General features: G+C 47.2%; 1 protein-coding gene across 23 annotated transcripts in view; it reads left to right on the plus strand.

Moving 5' to 3' along the window:
* The window catches only part of EPB41 (erythrocyte membrane protein band 4.1), an 80,499-nt gene that overhangs the window by 19,238 nt on the left and 33,437 nt on the right, over positions 1-27,824 (plus strand). For all 23 annotated transcript variants that reach the window (XM_026863498.1, XM_026863499.1, XM_026863489.1 and 20 more), the window contains 9 exons: positions 12,142-12,610; positions 14,974-15,204; positions 17,603-17,707; positions 20,758-20,800; positions 22,738-22,813; positions 23,307-23,525; positions 25,766-25,853; positions 26,409-26,561; positions 27,448-27,545. In XM_026863498.1, the coding sequence (XP_026719299.1) occupies positions 12,149-12,610; positions 14,974-15,204; positions 17,603-17,707; positions 20,758-20,800; positions 22,738-22,813; positions 23,307-23,525; positions 25,766-25,853; positions 26,409-26,561; positions 27,448-27,545 (1,475 nt within the window). In that variant the 5' untranslated portion in view covers positions 12,142-12,148. Of the gene's footprint in view, positions 1-12,141; positions 12,611-14,973; positions 15,205-17,602; positions 17,708-20,757; positions 20,801-22,737; positions 22,814-23,306; positions 23,526-25,765; positions 25,854-26,408; positions 26,562-27,447; positions 27,546-27,824 lie in introns of those variants that run through there.

Genomic DNA, 27,824 nt, shown 5'->3' on the forward strand with positions numbered 1-27,824 from the left:
GGCTGGGGAATGGGGGACCTGGGCAGGCCCCGAGAGCGAGCAGAGGGTAGGAGGGGATCAACGGGGTGGTGGTGTGGAGAGCAGGTCTAGAGCAGCCGGATGGAAGGGTGGGAGAGATCCTTTTAGTGCTTCTTGTTCATCGAGTAGTGTACGGATTCCTGGGTGGAGCGATGTTTGGATCAGTAGGATTAAGCATGGCTGGAGAGGAAGGTGCTGCTGTGTGTTATCTGCAAATACAAGGGGCATCCAGGAGCATCAGTATGAGACTCAGCACTAGTATTGTGTTCCTGGAGTGCTGGATGGAAAAGGTGGGAGTTGAAGTAAAAAATACCTCTTGGGAACTGCTCAAACATGGCGGTGCTAGTGCTTGTTCAGTGGAATCAAAACCTACAAAACCCTTCCCATCCCAACCCATCGAGTGCAGAAAGGAAGGCAGCAACTGAAAATATAAGCAAACAGCCCCTGTAATGTGAGTGCTGTGTGTTTGACCCCCTCCCTGCAGGTACTGAGGGTGAACACAGCTTCCTTTTCCTTTGTGTAGTTTGTAGAAAACAACATTTGTGCACATTTCCTCCATGCAAATGATTGCAACGACCAAGAGCAGGAGGGCTGACGCGGGAGCTGAGCCAGGGGTGCTGCGGGGACCAGCGAGGATGTTTACTTGGGTCTCCAGCAGTGGAGAAAAACTCACAGTGCCATCTTATCTTCCTTCCCATTTTTTAAATCAGTGCTCTCCCTTCCCCCCAAGACGATATTTAATACCCTGCTTACTCTTTCCTATCGCTGATAGGCTGCACGCTGGAGCTCAGCTGCTGTGTCCTAGTGAGCTATGAGTGCATTAGGAGGGGAGTCCGGGGCAGTAATTCAGAGCAAGAGCGAACACAGGCACCCCGTGGAATAACTCACTAATGGCTCCGCAGGCAGGCAGAAGGTGTCAGCGTAATTATTTTGGTTCGGCAGCAGACGTGGTGGTAATAAAGTGCTCCATGGGTATTTGCTCTGCCAGAGGATCAAAGGGATTCCTGACAGCTGAGCAACTGAAATGAAGCGTGCCGTTGTCTGCCTTTAACCCAGCTTCCGAAAGGTGATGTGCCGAAATAACTGGGTTGGGCATTGAAATACTGTCCCTTTATCCCTTGGGTCAATATTGAGAGTATTGCCTGAAACGGTAACTTTTTTGCTGCAAACTTTTAACAGCTGCGCTCCCGCTCTGCTGCTTCAGGCAGACTGCCGATGGTTTCTCAGCGCTGTAGTCACCTCGTGCTTCAATCCTGCCAAAGAAACAGGTGATTATTTAATGAAAATGGCATTTCCGAGCTGTGCGTGAGTGTGTCTTGTTAAAGCATCTGGAAAGCTGCGTTGTGTGTTCTCTCCATCAGCAACACAGCGCAGCCAGCGTGGGAAAGACGGCAATTTTGATTCAAAGCCATCTCCAGTGAAAATGGTTGTTTGTAAATGTGTTGCATCAGATGTGTCAATGGATGTAATTAAGGAATGAAGACTGCTGCACACCCCTAATTAAGGGGATTAAAACCTAAAGCTGCCTGATTTCACTGCTGGGTGGAAAAAACAAACAGACTGACTGGTGGAAACGGCGGGGAGGCCAGGTCTTGGGTAGGGTGGTTCTGCTGCAGCCACGGCGGGTACCAAAAGGACGACTCTGGGGAGGGTGACAGGACCCAGCCGCTCCGGTAATTTATTTGTAATTAACTGCTGAGCACAGAAGAAGATATTTAATCACTGCTTCACACTCCCATTTGGTTTCTGTTCCTGGTGGGGTTGGGAGGATTTTTCATCCGCTGCCAGCTGTGCTGGGGTGCAGCCTTGGGGAGGTCACAGTCGTGTCACCCCACGGTGGGTTGGTGTCCCACTGTCTCCCCACCATCTCGGTACCTGTCACCGGCTCTTGGCTCTTCGGGACGGTGGTGTGGGATCTTGTTGCATAGAAGCAGAAGTGAAATGTGTGTAGGAGATGCTGGACACAGGGCAGGACCTTCAGGCACCTGTGAGGTGCTGAAACGGGCAGTGTTGTGCCAAATGTGGGACAGTGAACGTTGTGTAATGGCAATACTGGGAAGCTGTGCTCAGTGGGGGTTTATCTCTGGCCTTGCTAAGAGGAGAACTACTTTGTTGTGGGATGGGGGCTACCACTGAGATGTCTCACTAATCCTGACGCTGTGATCTCCCATTGCTTATTTGACTCCAGGCGGGTGTCGTGTGCTGTGGGGGTGTGGGATCCCTGAAGGGCTGCTGGGGGAACACCCTCCTCCGGGGAGGTGTTGCAGTGCCTGCTGTGATTTTCCAGCAACCATCTTCTTTGCTCTCCAGCTTGTGAAGCCACCCCAGGGGGAAGGGCGACTTTGGTGTCACTGAACAGCATGAGCAGGGATGATAGGAAGAAAACCATCCTTGTGAGGTGGTGTTAGCGTCCGGGGTGCTTGCCTGGCACATGCACTGCTCTTCTGTAATACGTGAATTCATCAAGGCAACGTCCTTCTTAGGACTTGGTGGAACTTCAGTTTGTCCCAGTCAAACTGAATTAATAGTTTGAGGCTTTACAAACAGCATCTGACTCTTGGGTACGAGTATTTAGGAAAACATCTGAATGACTGGTTTGCAGACCTGCCTGTGATCCAGGTCTGGTTGAGAACATGGTTGCATCCAGGATTTAAATGGTGTTGGTGTTTGCCTGCTATCCTTGGGTCTGGAGATGCACAGCGGGATCATCCCCATGAGATGCTTTTCTAGGAGTGGTGCAGAGTTTGAATTAACCTGTACTATTTTTGTAAAAAAAAAAAAAAAAGAAACAGAAAGGGGAGCTTTCTGGAGCAGGTGTCTCCCCACTTCCCTTCTGTGCAGGGTGCTGACAGAAGATGCTTTGCTGTCCCGAGCCTTGAGGCAAGGACAGCAGCTGGCCGGGGTCTGCATCCCAGTTTGCATTCCCCATTGTGATGTGCCTTGGGGAGCTGCAGCCAGCTTGGAGAAGGCCTGTGGGGGCTGTGGTTCTGCAGGCTCTTCTGGTTTTGTTGGGGGACTTTAATTGGCTCTTGGTGGTTTCTGAAGCTAAGCTGCGTGGCTGCGAGATTTCGGATGGTTGAAGGTTGGGTTCTTTCTGTTATACTGGGAGTATACAGCTTGAGGTTTGTGGTGAGAACAGATTTCTCCTCCTTCCCTGTCCTGGTTTTGCTGTTCGTGATGCTGAGCCCTGGAAGAAGAGGAGACTTCAGAAAAGAGTAAACACCAGAGGGTGGCACCTTCCTGAAACAAAGCCCTCCCCTTGCTTAGGATCAAGTGCAGCCTGCTGCTGCTGTGGGCAGATACCTGTGGTGGTATGTACCCACCCAGCGAAACTCAGCTTTACAAACCTCCCTGCTAGCTGTCTCGGTCATCCCGGGCTTGTCGAAGCTTTTGCAGCCATCCCAGTCGTGTCTCCAGAGCCGGTGGCTGTGGCCTTGGTGGGGCTGGGTCGTCCCAGGTTGGTGGATGCTGGGGAGGTCTCCAGCTTCTTCATCCCCTGCACTGCTCTGCAGGTGTAAGCGACTGGGGCTTGCCCATCCTGTTGAGAAAACCAAGAATAGATGAATTTAGTAGGATAATCTGCAGCCGGCCAGTGCCTTCCAGCACTCCTAGGTGGGGGTCATTAAACTTTAAAAGTGCAATGTTCAGGGCTTATTGATAATTACTGTAAAGGTAATTGTCCCCTTGCAGCCCCCATCATCACTGCTTGTTGCTGGATGGTTGCAATAAACTCAGCCTGGCAGCAGGTACTAACTGGTTAAAAATGACAACAAAACCACATTGCTGCTGTCTCTGGGCAGACCCTTGTAGCATTGCTTTAGACAGCAGTGTCCTGGGGATATCCCTCACTGCAGACTCTTGCCAGGGAGAATGAATCTCCTTTGCATTGAATATTTTTGGAGTGTTGGTGTCAGGAGGAGGAGAAGCAATGGCTGATTTACAGGAGGAAAGGTGTTGAAATCAGCTCAAGGTAGCACAGGTGCTAACTTGTTTAAATATCCTTCCTATTCAGTGGCAATCTTGAAGCAGTAAGTCCAGTTTAAAGCCTGGGTTGAGGATGCTTTTAGCTAGCTTTAACCTGGGCTTGGCAGAGGGTGAGCCTAGCGTGACTGAGGCCATGCCAGCCTTTCTTGTAAGTGGTTTCCTCAGTTTAAATGCCATGCACTTATTGTGCAGCTAACAATGTAAAAATAACTGGCGTGATAGGTTATTTTTAATGAATTTCGGGCGTTGTACAAGGGTGTGGCAGGTGTATTTGAGGCACTCGGATGAATGCAAACTGTATTGCCGCCGTATAACTACAAATCCAGTGGTTAAGCACCATGTCCCCAGCACGCAGCAGAGGAACAGCCCGTGTGTGTGAGCCGGGGCTGTCGGCCCCCGCTGCAGAGCAGAAGCAGCAGGCGATGAAGCCTGTTCAGAGCTAAAACCTCTGAAACATCAATGCTCGGAAGCATCAAACATCCTTCTGGCTCTCGGTGCTGCAGCGGTACGTACTTGGCAGGTGCCTCTCTGTGTGTGTGTGCACGGGTGGTATTTATCTAGCAGGCAGCTCTCTATCAAAGGAGCATGCAGGTCCCTCTTGGGTTCTAATTATAGCTTTGGTTTGGAAACAGCCAAAGGGAAAACGACAAAAGCAAAAAACGCTTTACCCCCGTGCTTGAAAAACTGTAAGGAAGGAAAATGAGCCCTGTTATGCTAAACCTTGAGTGTAAATGAGGCACAGTGTGAGTAAACACATCTGTGTTCAGGCAGGGGGAATAAAAAAAAACCACCACACTTATAAATAATGCATGGGAAAAAATCCTCCTTTTCAGTCGATTGAGATCTATTGCTTATTTCTGGTGCTTTAGAAAGCAGCATGCTGCTGGAGGAGGAAGGCTGCGGTCGTGTGCGGCACTGGGGTTACCGTCTCTGTTTCGCTGTCCTCGCCAGCCCAGGTATTCATTCCTTCAGTGCAGAGTCAGGAGTGGTTGTGATGGAGCGACCTGCAGGATGCAGCCCGCGCGCCCTTGGCTTTGCTCGCTCGTGACGAAGCGCCGCTCGCTCCCGGCGCTCTTGCGGGCTGCGTCGTTCCCGCTGCTTTTATTTGCACAGATTTTTTTGGCGCCTGCCTGGTTTCTTGTGTGCCGGGCTGCCCGCGCTCCCTGCCTCCACGGGAGGCTGGTGGATGGAGCGGGGATGCTCTCTGCAGGGTGATGGGGTGGGGACAGGGGATGGGGACGGGGGTCCCTCCCTTCCTCCGCCGGGTCGGGCAGATACCGGCTCCTTCTGCAAGGGAGGGTTTCGGTGTGACTCCTGCCCCAGAGGCTCAGCTCGCTGTTCCCTCCGTGGGAGGTTTGCTGGTTTGGAGATTTGTTTCTGCGGAGGAAAAGCTTCAGCAGGCGCCGTGCGTTCGAGGCAAAATCTTATTGTTTCTGCTCTGACCTCTGTTGAAGCAGGGGAAGGGAGCCCCGAGAGTCACTCCTGCTGCTCGGTACGGAATAGAAAGCAACACTTGTGTTAAACTGACAGTTTTCTTAGTCTTTTTAGCAAACTACTGATTTGCTCTTGCAGCTCGAGGAGGGGTACTCTGTGAGCAGCTTTATTTTGCTGGCAGCCTGGTGCATGCGCCTTCCCCGTGGCTCTAGTCTGGGTCCAACTGCTCCAAGTTTGTGAGTTTTCTTAACAGGTCCCACATGGGCAGCCTTTCCAAACCCATTGCTGTAGACAAGGTTCCAGCGACAAGTTCATGTTTTCATTTAAATTTCAGTGCTTTACTGATGAGCAAAGCCCATGAATTCCTGCATAAGGAATTCTCTAGCATCCAGGGAGGATTTCTGAGGATAAAGGGGAGGAGCTCCCGGCTCCCTTTGGTTGTAATGCACTTACTGCTCCATTTAGTCAGGTCATTTTATAAGCCCAGTCTTCAATTTGACATAAATGATTTGCTTTCAGCAGATGGTGAGCTACTATTTTTTGCCCTCATTTAAATAGGAAAGCTGTACGATAACAGAAGATGAAAGAGGGGCACGGTGCTGCCGACATACAGTAGATTATGAGGGCTGGTCTAGTGAGAATTAAATCCGGGCGGTTGTAATGTGCCATCTGTGTTGTGTTGGGTGGTTTATTTTTCCCCCGTTCGATGAGGCTCCTGAAGTCTCCTGTTACCCTCTGGGTAAGGCAGCGTTGCCAGCTGAGCATCAGCATCCCTTTTGTTCAAGACCCAAAGTACCAGCACAAAAAGACGATGCATGTTAATTCTAACAGGGGTTATAAAATGCCAGTGCTAATTATTCCTCTGATAAAATATATTAAATACATTTTGAAAGGTTCTGGTGCTTTACAGTATTGTAAAGTTTACATTTCCTATTGAGAGGCTTACTTTATTGCGTTTGAATTTCTAATTTTGTTTAAAAAACCCTGAACAAACAGCTCTCTGCTATGTTTTTTTTAATCGTAGTAGAAATCATGTGTAGGCTACGTAACTTGAACACACGCGTGGGGCGAGTCCTGCTTGTGGCAGTTGCAGTTTCCTCTTCTCCAACCCACAGACTCAGGTTTGTTGTACATGTACCGGGTCTTGAAAAAAACGGAATTTTCAGCCTGTGCTATTTCAGAGCAATGTTCTATGTAGTTTCCCTGGTGAATTGTGTGCTTCTCACACACATTATGAAATTGGAAGGAACGCATTTAAAAAACCACGCTGTTGCTGAAACTATTTGATTTTTTGCCTATTTTTAGCAGAAATTTCTCTCTTATCATTGTCTCCAGCTCTTGCTGTAGCAGCAGTGTTTGGCGAAGCCGCGCATTTTTGGGTAGGAAGGTCAAGACAGTTTGTTCCAGCAGCGTGATTACCATTATCTGGCGTTGGGCATTGCTGCAAAACGGTTTGTGCTTCTGAGAAACAAACCTTCCTGGTGGTGGACAGTCCTTTTTTATTTTCTCTCTGAAAGTCTAAACCACTGGAAATTAAGTCAGTTGTGGCATAAGCCATAAGTTGTTTTTCAAGCAGGGATAAGTTAGGTTTTACTATTACTACGCTTATTTGTGTGCCTAAATAAGAGAGACCGGAGCATGTTGACAGGTAGAAGACAGTGCTAGGTGCATATCTAAATATTAGTGTTTCTTTAGGCCTCTGTAACTCGTCACAAAACAACCCAAACGAGCAGCATTGTTATTTCCAGAGAACTAAATGACCACCATCGCTTAATGACAACCTTCTGGGAGCGCAGGCGCAGCGAGTGAGTAATTCAGCATCCTCCAGGCTTGGAGCCTTTCTCGTCAGGGAGCCGTTGGGATCTGTTGAGCTTCTGTAAAATCTGTATTGTAGATAAATTATCGTGTGTGTGTGCAGGCTGGAAAAAGGGAATGGTTTGACTTGGAGCGTGGTTATCTTTCGACGTCTGGAAGAGCAGAGCCTGTGGAGCGGTGTGGGGTTGAAACCGAGTTTTGCTATCTTCTGCTTGCCAGGTATGAATTAGTGTTGGCCTGAACCAGGGGTGTTAGGAACAGGATGAGCCCTTGTGCTCCTTTTAAGCCGTAAGTCTGTTTTCTTTTAAAAGATTTTGATGCAGAAAAGCAGGGTGAGTGTACAGGTGACTGCATGCCTGTAGAGACGTTGCCTTTTCACAGAAACAGGAGTGAGCCCTGAGCTTGGGGCGTCTCCAGGGTGGCTGGAGGGTCTGCTGTGCAGGGGACAGCAGGAGCATACGGTGCCCGTGTAGCAGTTTGCTTTCACGTTTGATGTTCAGAGTTGCTGATACCTTTTAAGACGAGGGGTGCAGGGTTCTCTCTTCATCACCGAAGCACTGACATTCCCGGTGATGCTGTGGGACACCAGGAGGTCCAGGTCCTCTCCTGGGGGCTGATCTGGTGCAGGTGAAGGGGGATGCTCATAGTGGGGAGTTCGACCGGTGGTGTGGGTCTCCTCAGGGGGGGAGAAGCCTAATTCTCTTCTCACAGGTTGCTCTGGGTGTGTTTAATTACCTTTTTTTTTTTTCAGATTCCTTCCTGTTGCTAAAGTCTTTTTGTCTGGAATAGCATGTTCTTAAACTTAAAGTGCTTAAATATAAATGCATACTTGAACTGTTTTCTGATGAGATTTTTACTCTGAAATCTCTATGTGGGATCATATCTAAGTTTTGCTCTGATTTGCTTATTTCTGTGGCGTTAAACGCCTTCTCTACACTAGACTTGTGAAGAGCCTGCCTTTTTCAGGCTGTCTAACATTAAACCCTCATCCTCTACCAAAACAAAACCCCAAATCCAGCATTTACAAGTGTGGCAGGAGGTGAGCAGCACTGCTTGGGTGCTCCTAGAAGAGCAGAGCATCCTCCTTCAGCAGCACCTGCAGGCTCTGCTGAATTGCCTTGTGGAATAGCAGTGGAAGAGAGTTTAATTTAAATAAAAATCTGCTTGTGGTTTGGCTGTGGGCAGTGCGTTCTCTAAATAACAAGTTGAAGAGCAGCAGAGTGGGAACTTTGCTCTTTGTGTTGGCTCTGCTGTGGGCTGGGTTGAAAACAAAATACTACTCAGCAAACATCTCTGTGCAGCAAAGGTGCTTTTTTTTTTTTTTGAATAATGCGGCCTCTCGGTTATGTTGCTCACTTACAGATCTCTTTGCTTTCAGTCGAGTGCTTAGGAAACCATTTCTGAACATAAAACTTCAAAGGGGAGGAAGCGGCCATGAGCCCATGCATCAGAGAAGCACGCTCGGGTCTTGCAGCAAGATGTTTGCCTGCACCCAGTGAGTTATTGGTGCTGGCTGCTGCTATTAAATGTTTATAGGGAAGGGCTGGGAAGGGAAGGGCTCGTACGTCCCCGTCTCTGCATCCCCAGCCCCACCGAGGGGATCTGGCCAAGCTGTGAGGTGGTTCCCAGGAGCTGGGGGAAAGACCCGGAGACTTTTGCTCATCACCAGCGAGACCCACCTTCCTGCGCCAGGAAGGGTCTGCGACTGCGGCTCTGAAATCCAAACAAGTCAACTTTTCTTGTTCCAGAAATGTTGATATTTAAAAAGAGAAAACTATGCATGGAGGAAATGTTTGTTTGTGGACTGTCCCTCTTGTTTACCGCAGTTGATAAGAGCTGCTCTTCAGCTGTGCCCTCCCTGCAGTCATCATCTCAAGAGCCTTGATTCTGCCTTTTTATTTTTAAGAGCAGTGTGCTTCCAGTGTTGTGTGTTTCGATAAAGATTCTTACAAATGGATTTATTCAAAACAAACACAGTGGGAGGCAACTACAAAGCAGGCTGCTTTGGCAGCTGGTGCGGAAGGGAGCTCGCTGTTGTTGTGTGTTCATGGGGGTGCAGTCTTGCAGCGTGTCCCTCCTGCCCTGTGCCTGCCAGGACATCGGGGAGCTTTGCCCTGGGAGTTGCCCGTGGCAAGTCTGTCCTGCATCGTGGGCTCGGGGTGATGTGCGTTTGGCTGAACGTAGTTCGTTGCACCCCTCAGTGCCTTGTAGCATCTCTAGGAGATTTTGGATAGCTGTTGAGTGCATGAATTGCCTGCGTGGTGGCTGGGGTGACTCTGCAGATGGAGCCTTTTGTTGCTAATGGGGCCAGCAGCGTCCCTAGCAAGGGGTCACAGGAGGAAGGGGAACAGCTCTAAGAGCTGCAGGGGCAAATCAGCCACATGCTGCCATCTGCAAACTGATCACAGCTCCTTAACCCCCGCAGTGAGCGCCCAGCCTCTTCAGAACCTCTCCTGAACCAAACTGCAGACCCTACTTGTGTCATAATCCCAGCTAAACCAGAGGTAACCCCAATTCTGCCCCTATGATCCAGCAGCCATCCCTCACCCCACGAGTTGGCTGCTAGCTGCAGCTTTCAGGTACTCACTGTACAGTGTGTGCTCTGTGGGTGGGGAACCCCTGGTCTGAGAGCTCTTGTGTCTCGTGTGGTTGGGTTTAACTTGCTTTCCCTTCTCTCTGATGTTTCTGGTTTAGGGAAGAAGGAAATTCAGCGTGAGCAGCAGGCATGAAGCTGCCCCCTCCTCGAGGGTGGTGGTGGGAGACAGCTGGGTGCTCTGTGAATCCGCTGTAGCCTTTCGTTTAACTTGGGTTTTACAGCTTTCTTGCAGAGCCTGTTCTGTGGTAATCCTGCAGAAACAAACTCCTGCAAGACTTCTGGGGAAATGAGGTGACACGATGCCCAGCTCAACAAGTGTTTTGGAGAATTCCCCTTGGGTGCTCTCGCTGCGTCGGTTGGGTTATGCCAAGGTGTCCTGACATCTCCGTGCAAAGCACTGGAGGAGGAGAACCAATGCAGTGGGGTTTTCTGCACATCTGCATCTCTGTCGAGCTCAGAGCATTGCCACGTCTGGGTTTCAGCACCATCTTTGCCTTGCAGTGATTGCCCCTGGTGCATCAGGTGCCTGTGGGTGCCCGTGCAGGCTGGCTGCTTGCATCCCTGTTCTCTCAGTGCAGGTAGAAAGCTGCTGTTTCAGTGGCCTCCACTGGAGAAACCCAGAGCAGCTCACTGAGAGGAGGGTATGATGTTCTAAACCTGGCTTCTGCAGGAGACCAGGCTAAAATGGGCCCTGAAGCTCGTCCCCAGAGCTGACTGGTGGGACTGAATCCAAGTGAAGGAGTTTGAAAGAGTTGAGAGAGCCTGTCTCAAACCTGACACAGCTCCAATCACTCCAGAGGGAGCACAGACCCTGTGGGTTACCATCCCTGCTTTTCCCAAAGCCCTCCTTGCCAAAAAAAAAAAAGCCAAGCAAAACCCAAACCAAAACAAACCTCATAAACTCAGGAGATTTGTGTTGCAGGAGAAACAAATTCAGTGAAGATCTCTGGTGCTGCTTTGTTTTAACCGCAGCATTAGGAATAATATTAAGCTTTTACATTAAATGTGAGGGAAGAGTACTTTGGAAGATTGGGAGGGCTTTTCTCTTTCAAGCACTCTGGTTATTTTGGCAATCAGGATGAGTTTAAAATTGTTGAATGCAATAATATGTAGGAGGGCGACATCTTGAAATGTTTCTTAATTTTAAGTATGTTTTTGAGCAAGTGTTTGTATGCTGAGGTTTTTGCTGGGGAGGTTGAAAGGCGTATTGGATTATATGCTATTTGCTCCGTGTAAGCAGTGACAATTTATTGCTGCAGATACATGTGATGCAACGTGCAAAGATTAGTTCTATCCTCTCTAAAGCATGATTATTTTGGGTCCTCTTTATACCTTAAATAGATATTCTTCCCATGTGATTTCCATCTTTTTGTGTCAACAGCCCAGGCTAAAGTTGAAATAAATGTTGCATCAGCTTAATAGCACAGGCTCTGAAGAAATCTGCTCTCTGTTATGGAGATTGTTTAGAAACCTTTTCATTTTACATTTTTCCAATGTGCAGTGCAAAGATCTTACGAATCCTGAAGCCTGCTTGGTTCCTCTGGACCTGTCTTGTGCAGATAGCTGATGGACACTGACGAGTAGCGTCCCGAGCAGAGCAGCAGTGTTTAGATACCCCCCTTTTTAGTTCATGGTGAGGAACTGTGGCTTCTTTCAGGGATGTTTACAAGTGAGCAGCTGTTAAAATTCACGGCCATGCAATTTTTGACTCTTGTTGGCTGTGTGAGTTTTCTCTCAAGCAGCAGATTTCTTCTTTCCAGATTTCTGCAGTGATGAGGAAGGATGCTGTAACCCTGCAAGCCGTCGCGAGCTGGCTGGGGTTTTGGCATGGCGTGGCAGGAGAAAGGTTGCGTGGTCGTGTGCGTGTCCTCATCTGCTCCGCTCCCAGTGCTGCCAGAGGGGAACAGGCTCTTGGAGGAAGGGAGGACCTCAGGGACAGCCCTGTGGAGCAAGACTCTCTGCCATCTCCTCCCCTTTCCCTAGTCTTGTTTCCATTTTTTAATCGCTTGCTCTTGTCAGGCTGCAGACCTGGTGCCAGGGCATTTAGCAGTTTGGAGTCAGCGCTGTCCAGCTGGTGGAAGGTGCCTGGGAAATGTCGATAGAGATGTTTCTATCAAAGCAAACAGCAAAATGAATGATTTTGCTCTTAATGACTTTGTAGGCTGGAGTCAGCAGGGCAGGGGAGTGTGGCTGGTGAACTGGTGTGTCTGTGCTTGTGGCTTGGTTAGAACAGCTTAACGCAGACTTTGGTACTGGAAAGCTCCTGACTGAGGCCTTTTGCACCTCTCTTACAGCATCATCATGACAACAGAGAAGAGTCTAGCGGCGGATGCCGACAGTTCAGAGCAGCAGCAAGCCAAGGAAGAGGAAGGAGCTGCTGAAACACAAAAACAAGAGGCTTCCCTAGAGGAAGGGGCTCAGCAGACGTCGGAGGGACAGCCTGCGGCGGGGCAGAAGCCGAAGGCCTCCAACGGCGACACACCCACGCACGAGGAGCAGAGCAAGAAGGAGCGCCGCACCTCCGAGGGCCGGGGTCTCTCCCGCCTGTTCTCATCCTTTCTCAGGAGGCCCAAGTCTCAGGTGTCCGAAGAGGACAAAGACACTGATGCTCCTAAAGAGGTCAGAGGTGACCAGAAGGACCCGGGATTAGGAGCCAACCCTGATGAAGATATTTTGGTGAAAGCCCCAATTGCAGCTCCTGAGCCGGAGCTCAAAACTGATCCATCGCTAGATCTTCACTCCTTAAGCAGTGCGGAAACACAGGTAAAACACCTTGCTCCATGTGATGTGCTCCTTTCTCTTCTTGAAAATGTGTCTTTTTAGCCAAAACTAGAAAAACTTCATATCCTAGGATGGTAAGCTTGATCAGAAAACCCATGAGATGCTAAAAAGGCTCTTGTAAGCTCCCTGCGTTGCATCACGTGCTTCCCACTCTTGCATTCCTCTGTCAGACTGTCTCGCAAAGTACCTGCTCCTGAAATTGTGCTCACACCTTACAGCATAACTTAAAATGCCCCATGCTGACTCTTTACTCTGCTGAGGCATGGGAAGTCACTTCAGAACTAGGGCTCGGATTCATAATTCATGGCGTAATTCACAGTTGCCCATCAGGATGTCCTTGGTGTGTGCAGGGCAAAGGCAGGTCAGTGGCGTGAGGTGGAGAGTGTTAGAGGACGTGGATTTGGGAAAGGGTTTCTTCAACTTGAAGGAGCACAAGTGTGGCATTTCAGAACGTGGTCACCAGTTCAGTCCGGGCTGATGCTGAGCCTGCCAAATACAAACATTTTCTGCTTATGCATCATGTAGACAGGGATTTCTGCACAACACGTGGGCTGAGCCTAGCTCCTAGTAGCTGTCTGACATCTACTCTTTACAGCCAGGGTCATTTTTTTCCTACAAAATTTAAAGGTTTTAAAGCATGGTAGAAACTGAAGCAGACACCCCCACAGGGAAACACTTGCAAAGCTGCAGCTGGTTATTGATTTGCAGATATTGGACGCCCTCTCTTACTCCTTGGGTAGCTCCAGGCAGCTCTGCTGTTAGTGATGCAGCTGCCTGGAGTTAGAGGAAGGTGGGTGCTCCTGAGATGGGGATTTCTTACAACCCAACCAGCCTGTGTGTATTGCCGGAGTCAGAGCACATTCGTGGTAAAATCTGGATTACTTACCCTGCTGCCTTAAGTTCTGAATGAACACCAGAGAGGTGTCACATATCTGCAAACTCTGACTTTTGGAGCGATACAAGTTAGAGCATCGCCAACTGCAGGCAGTCATTGTAAATCCACCTCCTTAAAATTACAAAGTTGTAGAGAAGGTAGTAAGTAACACCTTTTATCTTTTTTTTTTTCCCAAATTTCTGAGCTTGTGAAAACCGTGTGATGATCTCTGCTTGTGTTTTGTACCTCTGAGGGTTGGGATTAGCAGAATGGGGAGGAGATGGAAATTTTAATGCAATTTCAGCCCAGAAATTGTGCCTTCAAGAGGAAAATGCATGATTTCTTTCTCTATTTAACTTCGATTTGCTGCTTCTGAGTGCATGTGAGTGTGCAGCCACAGCCTTCCTTCACCATGGGCTGTTGTTTCAGACGAAGCATTTGCGCTTTTCTTTTTTTTTTTTTAGTTCTTATTTTAGATCAATGTCAGTGGCTTTTTGAACTGTGACACTCGGCAGATATTTCTGCTGTGAAAGCATTTGTGAGGTGCTGCCTGTTTGATAAATGCTGACTGACGGGCATTACGAGCTTTGACTGATTCTCTGCTCCCGATTATCCCAGCCCTGCTGGAACAGAAGTCAGCAGCTTGTGGACATTATTTAGTTTTTAAATACCTCCGTGCAGTTGTGCCTGGTTGTGATTTCATGAGATGCGATGGGCTGAAAAGACAGGGTTTTGCTCTTCCTCTGCCGTGGCGGCGTGTTCCTGCTGCATCGAGCCACTTCCAGCACTTGTCAGAGCCTGCCGTGAACTCCTTTAACTTGCTGAAACGGCAGTGGGAAAAAAAAACCAGCTTCCTTCCTCCTCCTGTCAACAAACTGCAACTCTTTCTGCTGTTTTAGTGAATTAAACTGGCTCACAAAGTGCTTCAGTAGGCAAAGGGAGAGTGGCATGAAGGCTGCCTTCACTTTTTGGTGGCAGAGCGCTGCTCGATCAGCTCAGAGGGCTGTGAAATCTCAGCGCTGACCCCCCCTTTAATGCCACTGCTGCTGTACTGGGGGCTGGTGGCACTGGAGCAAAGCGAGTCACCCAGGGCCCAGTGAGAGCCAGCGCAGTGGGTGCGCTGGGTGTCTGTCCTAGGAGGGGAAAATCTTACTAGTCCAAAAGGTGCTGTCGTTAAGACCATGAAGATTTGCATGATGAAACTGGCCTTGATTTCTCTAATCAACCCTTTTTTATTTTTTATTACATCTTTTATTAAATGAAGACTTGAGAATGACTTGAAGGGCTTTAAAAATTAATGCCGTTACCTTGCTCATGTATGCTGCTGCTCCAGGTCCCAGGTTACACATTTAAGTCAGATAACTGATTCTGTGGCGAGATCCCAGCCCTACCTGTGCAGTGCTTGTTTCTTGTGATGGTTTTTTTTGCTTGACACCTCTAAATTGCAACTTGGGTGATGGGGGGGTTTCAGCCTGCGCAGGAAGAGAGGAGGGACGACCAGGAGCCGACCAGCACAGACCTCGGGGGCAAGGAAGGAGGGGAAGCGAAGGAAGAGGGGGCCAAGCCAGAGCTGAAACAAGAGACTGCAGAGACCAAAGCAGAGAAGGATTTGAAAGCTGCCCAGAAAGCAGTAAAAAGACACAGAAACATGTACTGCAAAGTCGTCTTGCTGGATGACACCATTTTTGAGTGCGCCATGGATGTAAGTACTTCTGGTGTTTGTTTCTGCTTCGCCTCTTTTCCCTCTCCCTTCTCCTCCCCCTGAAAAATCACCACAAACACAATTTAATAGGGGCCTAATTTGCTGCCAGTGAATTACGTGACAGGCTTTACTGCAGAACAATATTGCTGTAAGCTATAACAATTTATTGTTGTAAAAATCTCTGGGTGCTTAGGAATTTTTTTTTTTTTAAATTGTTCTATGATTTCCAGGGTGCCTTGCTTTGTAAAGGTGGGGGTCAGTCAGGAAAAAAACCCAATTTATCTTACTTGCTGTTCATCTTCTCCCTCATTTATATCCCAGAGCAGAGTTTTTGTGTTAGGCTGGGATCGTCTCAATATCTTCTGCCCCATTCCTGTGGACAAAATGGGTTGTCAAGTTGATTTGTGTTTTTCTGTTCACCCAAGGTACCTTCACCTATCAGGCTGCAGGCTAACATAACTCCTGGAGCTTGGATGCACAGAAAAACATGCTGTGTTTAGCCTACACCTGAATATATTTGCAGTAAACAGTTTAAAATTATTATGTTGACCTACAGCCACGCAAAACACTTAATCTGAGAGCTTTGCTTCTGCTTTATTTTGAGCATTCTCTCACAGGGCTGTCTTGCTGTCAGGGCAATAAAAAGCTAGCAGAGATGCCCGTTTCAGTATTGAAGTACTTGTCCAGAATATTAATAATCTGGTACACACCATTCAAACATATTCCCATCCGCTTGTTTTTCCCCAGTCCCGCTGGTTTAAACAGGCCAGGAGAGGGGATCTGGGCACAGGGCTCCTGTGAAAGCTGTTACCTTGGGTGATCCTGGGCAAGTAGGTCAGCGCTGGCCATTTGTGTAACGGTGTTGCTGCTGTTGCTGCCTGGGATCAGCTCAGAGCGTCACTGCCCTGATCACCATCCCCTTTGCTGGGGATTTTGTGTGCAGCCCCCGAAAAGAAACTCTTCCCTGAAATGCTGGTGATGCTTTGCTCTGGCTTTGTGTGTGAGTTTGCTGCAGCGATGCCTGTAGATACCGGCAGGCTGCACGGATGCTGTCGTGGGAGGGAGAGCTGCAGGTGGGGTGGTTGGTCCTGCCTTGAGCAGGACGTTAGAAGTCTCTTTCTATAAGTCCAGCGGGTTGTGGTGGGTGCTGCGGAGAGGATTAGGAGGGGCTGCTGTGCTGGTGAGACCCTCTTGACTTGACAAGTACCCTTGGCTTTAACGCCGATCTAATCCTGCTCTAGCAGTTTGAGAATTTATTAAGACTTAATTGGGAAGGAATTGCAAAGGTGTAGGCAAAGAGCAGCACAAATGCCTTTATCCGAGAAGAATAAGTGCTTTCAGGCATCATCTCCAATTGATGGCCATGGAAGGTTTTTAATTCCTGGATGTCTTTAAGTGCCGATTCCTTAAGAAATCTCCAGGCTAACAGATGCACTGTGTTACCTATAGAGTCACACCGTATGCACTAAAGACCTTACAGCTGAAGGACTGGAATAAAAGGCGGCTATGATCTTGGATCAGTTGCCATGCAAATATGACTAAAAGGAGAGATGCAGGCGCAAGCGATGCATTAGTAAAGCTTATTTTGCATCACTGGATCCGTGGTTTCTTCTTAGCAGAGCCTCCAATAGAATGAGCTGCTTCTGGTTGCCATAGTTTTGTGCCTCAGGGATGTTTTCCTTCATGCTTTTGAACTAAAAGGGTATCTGTTCCTAGGGCCAGTTCACTTCTGCAGGATTTGGGAAGGAAAAAAAAAAAAAAAAAGAGATAGGAATGCTCAAAGTCTATTTCTTGTGGCAGGAGGTTGTGTGCTAAGCAGCTTTCGGTGCGTAAGGCAAAACTGGAGAAGCTGGGTTTCATCAGCAGCTCGGGTTGATGAAAAGGCGACGAAAATGATGATCTTTGGTTCCGAGCTGCTGTTTCTTTTGTGACCTGCTAAGCCAGGTTGCCCCAAAACAGGCGACTGTAGCAGTGGGTTGTAGCAGCAGTTTCTTACCCTGCGTTGATTGTCTTTTGATCAACACCTGATTGACAGGCTGGAGCTGGGAGATACCGCTGCAGTAGATGCACTTTGAGAGGGAAAATCCCTACAAATCCTCAGTGTTTATTGAGTTGTGCTGAGAAGCTTGGCTTTGGCGGGGCTTCAGACACGGAGCTGGTGGTAGCAGAGAGACCTGGAGTTTCCATTGCCTTTCCAGTTTGAATTTTTACGCCTGATGGTCTTTCCTGTAATGGGTGCTTGCTCAGAAACAGCCAGGGGATCTGATTTTGAGCTACTTGGGACTTCTTTCCCTTCTTGGCAATGTACAGTGTGGTTCGTTTATGTTCCCTTTCTCCCCTCTCCCATGAGGAGGCAAAAAGCAGCCCGACCTACAGAACTTCTTTTGTGTATTTGCAGAAACATGCCAAGGGGCAGGATTTACTTAAAAAAGTCTGTGACCACCTCAATCTCCTGGAAGAAGACTACTTTGGTTTGGCCATATGGGACACGCCGACCTCCAGGGTAAGCAGCTGCTGTTGTGTGTTGTTCTGCACGCAGGTGGATGCAGCTTTTTTGAGGGAGCATCTCCCCTGAGGAGGAGGTGGTGCATGAGCTCTTCTTAAAAATGCTTTTGGTGTCCTCCTCAAAAAAGGACTAAGAGGGTTAGAGGCAGAAATGATGAATAAATGACTACAGGAAGGTGGATTTTAGTAAAAGAGCTATGTGGACTTGTATCTCCACCTGTAGAAAATTCAATATATTAGTTTACTGCGAAATGATGCCATTAATTTGTAAAGCTATAGCTCAAGAAGTTAGGGGAAGAGAAGTCTTTTCTCACTCTAAAAAAGCAGCAGGTTTTTTTAGTTGTGATTTTAAGAAGAGGTTAACTGCTCTTAGGCTGTAGAAGATGAGCCTGAATGATGACAGACTGCAGGCAGAATTGACAGTCCTGGAGCCTGTGTTCACCAAACTGAGCAGGAGTAAAACCTGGCAGCCCTGACACTGGTGTGATTTTTTTTTTTTTTTTTTTTTTGGTAAGGTTTGGTTGGAGCCATCCAGAGCAGGTTTGAATTGAGGCCTTTCCCTGTGAAAGGACATGCGTGACGCTTCTCATTCCAAAACTCTTACTCATATGGTTTCAGTTTAAGGTCTTTGTTTGGTTAGACTCAAGTGGTGTCTTATATCTTAAGCCCTTGGTTATGCTTTAACCCAAGCAATTACTCAAGCTCTGTTTGATGAAGCTAGATGAAGTGTGCTAAACTGAAATCAAAGGCCCAGTTTTATCTCCTTTGGACCAGTTACATTGGTTCACATTCTGACTATTCCTGTGCTTCACCTACAGCAATCACTTACGGGCCAGGTTACCATGGCTGATGGACATTTATCATTAGACTTAATAACTGCAAGTGTGAACTTCTAACAGTCAGAGTAACACCCCATTGCTATCTGAGGCAGGCAGAGTTCTGTCTTGGGTTTGTTTTACTGTCTCTGGTGCCTGGCTGTTTTCTTTTATGTGAAATTTGCTTCCATGTACACAGCCTGGATTTTTTTCCTCTAGGAGTTTGTTGAGCTTGCAGAGGGAGGGATAGGTGTGCTTTGAGATCCAGTTAAGAGTAAAAAGCGTTTAGCTGGAGCCTCTCATACTTGTGCTCGCTGCTGCAAGACCCCCGGGACTTCCTCTTCTCACATCCAGGCATGCTGGTGTCGATTCTTCCAAAAGCAAAAGCATGTACCTCCTTCCTCCCCAGCCGACAAGGGCTAAGAGGTGGTGCAGCTTTTTAACTGTAGGGACTGAAAACAAATAATTCTGTCAGATTTGTGTCCCGGAGCTGGGAGCTGAGGAAGGTAAAGCCTCTGCTTTGGGTTTAGCTCCAGTGCAGAGTGAGCTGCTTGGTGGAAGTCTTTGCTCTGCTGGGGGGAAACACCATTTTGGGGATTTTTGGGGGGAAATCTTTCTGGTTATGTTTGATTGAACTTCAGACTCTGAAGCTCCATGTCTCTCCTGCTGTAACTTCAAACAGGACCCAACATCAAGTTACTGATTGACAGGTAGAAATGATCTTAATAGGAGACCAGTGGGTGAGCTGCTGCACCTCAGCCACAGCTGTGCAGAGCAGGTGAAGATGCACGTGTGTATTCCTGGACAGGGAGGGGTTGTTTGAGGCATTTTCCACCTTGGTATTTAGGGAATAAACCTTCCTGGGGACAGATGTTTTCCCACATGGGAATAGCAGGGGGTGACAGTGGGAGTAGAAGATTGTGACAGTGGATAGAGCAGCCGGTCACCACCGAAGGAGCTTGATGCTCATGTTGCTCTGAAAGGGAGGATTGTTTCTCAGTGATTCATGACACAGTGTAGATAACAGTGCCATTAATTGCTGTACTTGTCTGCTGGATCAGGCAAGGTGAGTGCTGAGGGTGTGTGACTGCACCCCGGGCTCGGCTGCCCGCAGCCTGTTACCAGCTGTTCTCACCGCAGTGGCACCAGCGTGGACGCAGAGATGCTCTGCTTAAAACCGTGGTCCTAAAAAGACAGGAGGTGACATGTCTACCTTCCAAATGGCTTTCGTATCCTCAGTTTTATGGGTTAGAGGGGCAAGCGTATAAAAAGATAAGATTAAATGTAAGTATCGCTGTCTCCCTGCCATGAAGTTACGTGTCCTCGTCAAGTCAGATTAGCTTGGGGGATTCAGTGAGTTAATTCCTTCACCTCGGGAGACCTGGATGTCCAAATCCTGCTCAGAGCACGTGAAAATGAAGAAGGTGGTTTAATGTAGCCTCTCCAGGAGGGTTGTTAGCACCACGCCGTCCCCTTCAGCGGGGCAGACCCTGACCTCTGCAAAGGGAAAGGCTCAGCCTTCACGTGCCAGGAGTTGCTCAGACTGTGCTGGCAAAAGCAGGAATTGTTTTTTCAGGCTTATGTTGCACCACCATCCCACAAACCCCCAAATTACAGAGTGGGGGGGGAAAGAATATATTTCTAAATTTGTAGCTGAGATAATTACTAGAAACTTGAGTCATACTTAAGAGACGAAGTTTATGTCATGCTCCTGTAAAAGATTCCAGCCTTCTCTGGTGATTGGAAGTTTTCGCTCATGTTTCAGTGATTAGGTTGTTAAAAAACATAGTTAATAATAGAAAGTCTTGATAATCTTTGTTCTGAGTAGAGTAAGTGTGGAGATAGGGTGCCTAAAATTAATGCAAACATCCTATTTGCCTATTTTTAAAAGTTCTGAAGAGAAAATAAAGTCTTGCCCAAGTGCTCCTCGTAGCTGGATGTGGCTGGGACCGTATCTGCTGCTGTGTGCTTGCAGCCCTAATATACTGATTTTGTTTTTTTTTCTCCTGCTCCTTATCCCTCCCCTGTGAGTACCTGGTAGGTGAAGGGTTGGAAATACACCCACCGACACCACACACTGGAGTAAAAATTGTAAAAAATGCACCGTCTTTCCAGTTTCCATGGCTGCGTTCATGTCAAATGTTGTCTTTTTGCTGTATTTTTAGCAATTTGCAGTTTTCTGTGGTGTTTCTGGAACGTCTGTTAAACTGTGAATGTTTTTATCCTCTTACAGACGTGGCTGGATCCTGCCAAAGAAATAAAAAAACAGGTTCACGGTAAGTAGATCGAATTTATCGGGTGGGTGTGTGTGGTTTCTCCCTGCTTCCCTAAATAAGCATGGCTTTGGTGGGGCAATCTGGGGGGCCTAAGGGTGTCTGTCAGGGATCAGCCCAAGTTGAAGCAGTCTGTGCATCCTTTCTCTTCGTAAGTACTTAGTGATGTTCTAGATTTAGGAAAAAAAAAGTCATTTCCTTGGGAAAACATTGCTTGGGCTGTGTTTGCCCTATGCAAACCCACGCTGTCCTTGCTACCGTGAGATGCTGAAATGGAAAATTTGCTCCCTGTTGGAGGATGGGAAAACAGGTGTCAGTGGGAACCATTTAAATCTCGAAGGAGGTTGGGAGAGCCTGACCAAAATTGTATCCTGTAGCAGAGTGGACCCTGAGGCTGTTTCGAGGTCCAAATAGGGGCACTGGAATGATAAATGGCTTGAGTAGTACCAGGGCAAATACCAGATGCTCTCCAGAGTTGTATTTTAAGGTCTGCTGGCACTGAATTAGTTCAAGATGAGGGCAGTGTCAAAGTTAAATAAATTTTAGAGTTTTCTGTTTTCTCTCAGGAGCAAGTCTGACTGCTTTGAAAGTAAAATACTGTTTTATGAAAGTAAAATACTGCTTTACGTATGCTTCTGGTGGGGGGTGCAGAGCAAGCATGTCATTGAGTACTGGGGGGAAATGCTGCTGGGCTATGGAGTAAGAAAAGCTCCTGCTCTTACCAACTTCTCTTTGAACCGATAGCAGGATGTGTGTAAAGGGCATGAGCTGCTCTGACTGTGCTGTGCAGGTAAAATTCAGCTCATCAGTGTGATGAGCAACCTCCTGTGGAATGTGGTCCCCTGAGATGGGTTAAATGGCAAATGATTTGATTTTACTTTAATACAAGTTTACATATGAATATGTGTACACCGATGTATGTTGGTTTAGGTGACCTCTGCTACCTAAAATGTCTTTTTGAAATAACCTGTCATGAACTCTGTGTAATGAAAACAACATGCCTTGTGTTTAATCCCAGTTATGGCGTTGCATAAGAAATAAATCCATGAATGCTACGTTCCCCCCTCCTCCCTGTTTGAGATTGCAGTAAATCTCTGTGCAAGTTAAGCTCAGGCATCTTCTCTTTCTGACATAAATACTGTTTTGAACTAGTGTTAAAGGGCACAGCAGGAGGGAGCTGTAACTGTGAAAATTACTTCCAGTGCTTAATGGGTTGGTCAGGACTATTTTCTGTGGGTAAATGTGATTATTATCAAGAAGAGGGAGTAACCCCTTCAGCTGTGTCACCTAGAGTGTCCATACCACATATCATGTCAATTCTAGGTGTGATCATGTGGATTCTCGCTCCAGTTAATGCCTGTAATGGTGCTGTGCAAGGTTTGAAACAAGCTGTATTAAAACATTTAGGTCTGGATTTGTAAAGCTCTGCCTGTCTCGGTGCTTGCTGGTTTCATCCAGAGATTGATGCTTGTATCGTGCTGAGTTTAAACTGTGGTCTGACCACCCGACCACTGTGCATTAGGCTGCTGAGGGAATTGGCACATCTGCTCTTTATGAGAAATTTGAAAATTGGGTTGAGTGATAAAACAGTACTAATCCATTAACTTACAGCACACGCCTGACCTCTCTTCATGAATCCTTCTTTTCAATCAATGAAAAAATATGTAATTCAAAGCTCTTGCCAATGAGTTTAGCTTTTTTTCACAAGTTGTGTTTTATTCATGTGGATTTGCCTGCCCTGTTTTCCCTTGTAAATGAAATTGTATCTTACGCTGTCTGCTAAGCAGCAGCCAGCTGTGCGAGCAGACAGTATTAAAATCACTATTATGATCTGCTGGCTGTATTTTGAAGATCAGATTGGATATTCCCAGCTTTTTTTTGTAATGACCATCACAAAGCTGTTCTGGTTATTTTTCTCAACCTCTTCTTTGTAATTGCAGGAGGCCCCTGGGATTTTACCTTCAATGTCAAGTTTTATCCACCGGACCCTGCGCAGCTGACGGAGGACATAACCAGGTGAACTACCTGGGTATCTTGCTGCCAGCCAGGGACCTCGCTCAGCAGAGCAGTGAATATTGAATAGAAATTTGTAATATTTGGGTGTTTTTTCCATCCCTTGGCAAGGAAATCAGATGTCTTAAGGGTTTGGGAGGGGTTTTGTTTGTTTTTAGTGGGTGTGTGGGATGCTTCCACTTTCCACTGAAGTCCACGTGTGTACAGCAGTGTCATTTATAATCCTGGCATGCATATAGAAATTTTTTTTTAAAAGCGAGTTTTTCCTGTTCATAAGTGTCCCGTACTTACTTTGCAGAGTGGAGGTGACTTTAAGTCCTCCTATCCTCCATGCTGTTTACCACGGGGATATTAACCCATAAGCAGAAATTCAGGTAGAAATTAGAAACAAGCATCATGTTGCATTCATCAGTGGCATTAACAAAGAGATTCTGTTGGATCCTCAAGTTTCTCTATGCTCTCTGTAAAAAGTATTTTGCTTCCTCCTCTCCCCCAGGTATTATTTGTGTCTTCAGCTTAGACAAGACATTATTACGGGGCGGCTGCCCTGTTCCTTTGCAACTTTGGCTCTGCTGGGATCCTACACAGTCCAGTCCGAGCTGGGAGACTACGACCCTGATCTACACAGCCCAGATTACATCAGTGAATTTAAATTGGCCCCAAACCAGACCAAGGAGCTCGAAGAGAAGGTTATGGAGCTTCATAAAACATACAGGTAAGATGCAGCGGCTGGAGGACTTGTTTGTGCACAGCAGCCTGAAATAACAGGGCTTTTTGGTATTTTCCCCACCTCTGCTGTATGCTTTTGGTTTCCTGCTGCACCAGGGTTTTTATGTTGGCAACAGAAACTTTAGCAGTACAGTGTGAATTTTCAGCTACTGAGAACATCGGCTTTCTAAAAAAGTTCTAATACTTTATAACAAAATCTTTCTAGAAGCTGGATTTTTTTTTTTCCCTGCTTGAAGAAGAAATTATATTTTCCAAAAGCAGGTACAAAGTCTTGTATTTATCAACAGGTGCTCTTTTTCAACAGTATAACTGTGAAAGTGGGTTTTATTTCATGTGAAAATACAAAGCTTGCTTTTTTTAATCTTTTCCTTCCTCTTATTTTTTTAATATTTGCTTTGGGATTTATGTAACTGTTGGATTGCAGTCTGGTTGGAGCAGATCTTGCCTCTTTCTGTATATGCTGTAGCCTACAGCATGTTTGGGGTTTTCTGCCGTCGCATTTAATGAGTAACACTTTCTAACATGGAAGTATTCCAGATGATGCAGGAGATATAAACCTGCAGTTAGGCTGTCCTCCTCGCGTTTCCCAGCATGGCCATGACCTGGGCAGATGTCTCAGGTAGGGTTGAAGGACCCTTGGGAAGTCCCCCTGATACCTGATTAAAGTGTGACAGTAATCCTCATCTTATTTTGAGTTTATTTTCATAGATACTCTCGAGTGCTTGGATTGCAGGAGCTGTGTGGAGCTCGCCATTGCAGAGGGGCTGGTGTGGAGAGCGGCCAGCTGGCAGCTTCTGCACCCTCACAAAGACACATTTGGGTTTTAGGGGAGTAAAAAAAAAAAACAAAAAAAAAAAAACCATAAAACCACTTGGTGATACCAAGGCCTTCAACCGGCAGCCCCTTGACCTGTGGAAAGCTGCTGGTTGATGCACTAATAACGAGAACAGAGCAAAGAGGAGATCTTCTCGCAGAGGGACGGCAACTAATAACCTGAGTGCAGTAGGGAGGGGTGGATGTGTGCCCCCAGCTGTGACCAAAGCTACAATTAACACCTTGCTCAACCCTGCAAATCAATACTCTAAATTGATTCCCCTCCATTTGCACTGAGAGGAGAGGAAATGAGGGAAAATAAGTACTGGGCCACTGACAAGCTTCATGACTGGAAGTCAAAGGCTGTTAGCTGTGCTAGAAGTGGCAGATCACGTTGCTGAATTATTCATGGCTTCATTAGAAGGATACTTCAAGGTATAGGATGTAGTTATATTTAACCTGCTCCTGCGTGCAGGAAGGAGCAAGGTGTACCCATTTAATTTCTGGTCTCTATTCTGTGAACATTAAACTGCCAGTGGGGCTTCAGTGGGAAAACTCTGCCAGTGGGAAAACTCTGCTAAACCGTGCTCTGCCTCTTGCTGCTTTATTTGCAGAGCACGAGGCACATGTTGGAGATGGCGGCTGCTCCTGGGTCTTTCCTAGAGGGTTGTCCTTAGGGTTGTCTTTGTCTGCCCTGTCTCCTACCACTAAAACCATTATTTTCATCGCAGACAAGAAGTGTGTGAGCGCTCAGTAAGGAAGACATCAAAGCAGGGGACAAAAGGAAATGTATGCAACTGAATACTCTCCCAGCAGAGCTGTTAGATGTACCTCATACACCAGAAACTTATTAACAAGGGCACTTCAATAATGTGGCTAATAGCCTCCATTATCAGGATGTTTCTGTTAAGCGAAGTTGTGTTGTGTTGCCCCTCCTGCCGGCAGGGTCCCATCTGTTCCCAGAAAACCTCTCATTCATCTGCTCTGCCCCAGTAGGATTCGCTGCCGAGTGGTCTCAGCTGTTGTCCTTGCGTTTGGTTTGGAGAACAATAGCTGGGTTTGGGGAGGTCTGAGGCAGGAGGTCTGGGAGGACAGTGCCTGTCACCCTTTGCCTTTGGCTGAATTAGTGTTTCTTCCACTGAATCAAGTTTTGTGCCCCTCACTGTACTTCCTTGCTTTCTTCTCTAGTGTCTGTTCAGCTCCACAGACATAAAGTGCATCCATTTTATGAGGATGTTTCAAAGCACGGATTTGTTCATTCAGAGTAATTTAATAATTCATCATCTGGGCACAGATTTGTTTGTATTGAAAGCAAAAGAAAATCTCACAAGTAAATGTTTTTTTGAAGTCTGACCTGTCCCCTCCTAAAAGCAACAGTTAGGGGAGTACCAAGCCCTTCCTCTCTTTCCCCAGATCCATGACTCCAGCCCAAGCAGACCTGGAATTTCTTGAGAATGCAAAAAAGCTGTCTATGTATGGAGTCGACCTTCACCAAGCCAAGGTGAGAATCGGCACGCGTGCACCTGACTGTAGATTTTGTAATTTGATTATCCTTCCCTTGCGGGAGCAAGTTTACCTGTTTCAGGAGGCTCCTTTTGAAAGATGTAGGAAGTAAGCTGGCTACTGGTACAGAAACACAGACACACAGCAGAAGTGCCTCAAGCACTGTTGCAAGTGTTGTAAGATAAGTGCTTCTTGCCGACTGTTCATTATTTATATATGAGAGGAAGATTTGCAAAGCTACTGATGGAGACAGGTCCTTGCTGTGAGGAACTTGGAATAAGGCTCTGAGCCTGCAAGGTGAGCCAGTCTGCTCAGGGAAATGCAGGATAGACTCTAGACCAGCCCTTTGAGCAAACAGCAGAAGGGAGGAGGTTGTAAGGAGAAATGTGGAGGAAAAGCAGGCCTGGCCCTGGCTGCATGGGGAGCTGGAAGCTGAAGTCTGGGTGGTGGGGAGATGAATTTGGGGGAAGACCAAAGGGGTGATTTGGAAGGCAGACACTGACCTGAAACTTTTAACTCTTGACACTGTTTAAATCCTCATCTGCTTCCTCAGGACTTGGAAGGAGTGGATATCACTCTGGGAGTCTGTGCCAGTGGCCTTCTTGTTTACAAAGATAAACTGAGAATCAACCGCTTCCCTTGGCCCAAAGTCCTGAAGATTTCCTACAAACGCAGCAGCTTCTTTATTAAGATTCGGCCAGGGGAAGTACGTTCTGTCTTCTGTCCTCGTGTCTTCTTTAGTTGCATTTTGATTATCACCAGCGCGTGGGCTTCACTAAAACAAAGTGCGGGGAGGGAGCAGGCTTTTCTCTGGGTGAGCATCAGAGGGTTGCTGATCTGGGCTTGGTATTAAGTTCAGGTAGAGCCTGCTGACCTTGCTGAAGCTGTAACCAGCCGGTGACAGTTTAAACAACGTGTCATCCAGCACCACCTCCTGGCACCGCCTGGTATTCCCAGCATCCAGAGGAAACCGGTGGGAATTCACACTTGAAATTGGGAGAGGGCTAACTCCTTTTTTGGAACAGGAAAAGACAAAGGCTCTTTGTCTTGCTTTCATTGTTTTTAGAAAAAAAAAAAAAAAATAAAAAAATTAAAAAAATACAGACACATACCTTTTCACTCAGCCTGCAGCAGACAGGAGGTGGCTGCCCTGATGCTGCCTCTGGTGAACGGGGAGATCCCTGGAACAGTCTGGTCACTGGAAACACCAGTGGGGAGAGAGGCTACAATGGGGGTCTGCCTTGTTCTTCGTCTTCTTCCTCCTCCTGCTGCAACTGCCATGACACAGCCTTGCCAGGAGGTCAATTTTTGACCCCATCCCATAGCTGGGCAGAATGACGGGGGGATAAGTGAGTCTGAATGGCCGCAAAACCCACATCGTGCTCCTCTGCACATCCTGGTGCATCCTGAGAGATGGCCCAAGCCTTGTCTTTTCTTGACCCAAGCTCCTCCTGCACATTGTGCAGTGAGTTCAGCTGCTCTTGGGCTAGACCAGCAGATTGTGCCACAGCAGAACAGATCGATGGGCTTGGGGACTGGACTCCTGCCACATTTATTTCTTGCCATGCCTAAATAACTTCTATTTTCTGCAGCAAGAACAGTATGAAAGTACAATTGGGTTCAAGCTACCAAGTTACCGGGCAGCGAAGAAGCTGTGGAAAGTATGTGTTGAACATCACACGTTTTTCAGGTGGGTGTTCTAAACAGTAGGCTCACCCTGAATAACTAATGCCTTAGGTCAGCTGCTGAAAATGAGCACTCCTTCAGTGTTCCTTAGGGTTTCACAGAGATTGGAGTGAAATGGTTGCAGAGACATGAAGTTGTTTATATTGAATAAATTTCTAGGCAGCTTCCACTTCGTAAGATTCATAAGACAGAGGTCTTGTAGCTTATGTAGGTGTGAGGTTCATTGTTAGTGCATTTCGTTTTGTTAATCAAGTGTCTGCAAGAGGCTTCTTTAATTTGTATT

This window comes from Athene cunicularia (genome assembly GCF_003259725.1).
Source record: "Athene cunicularia isolate RWA chromosome 23 unlocalized genomic scaffold, athCun1 chr23_part2, whole genome shotgun sequence".
Lineage (NCBI taxonomy): Eukaryota > Metazoa > Chordata > Aves > Strigiformes > Strigidae > Athene > Athene cunicularia.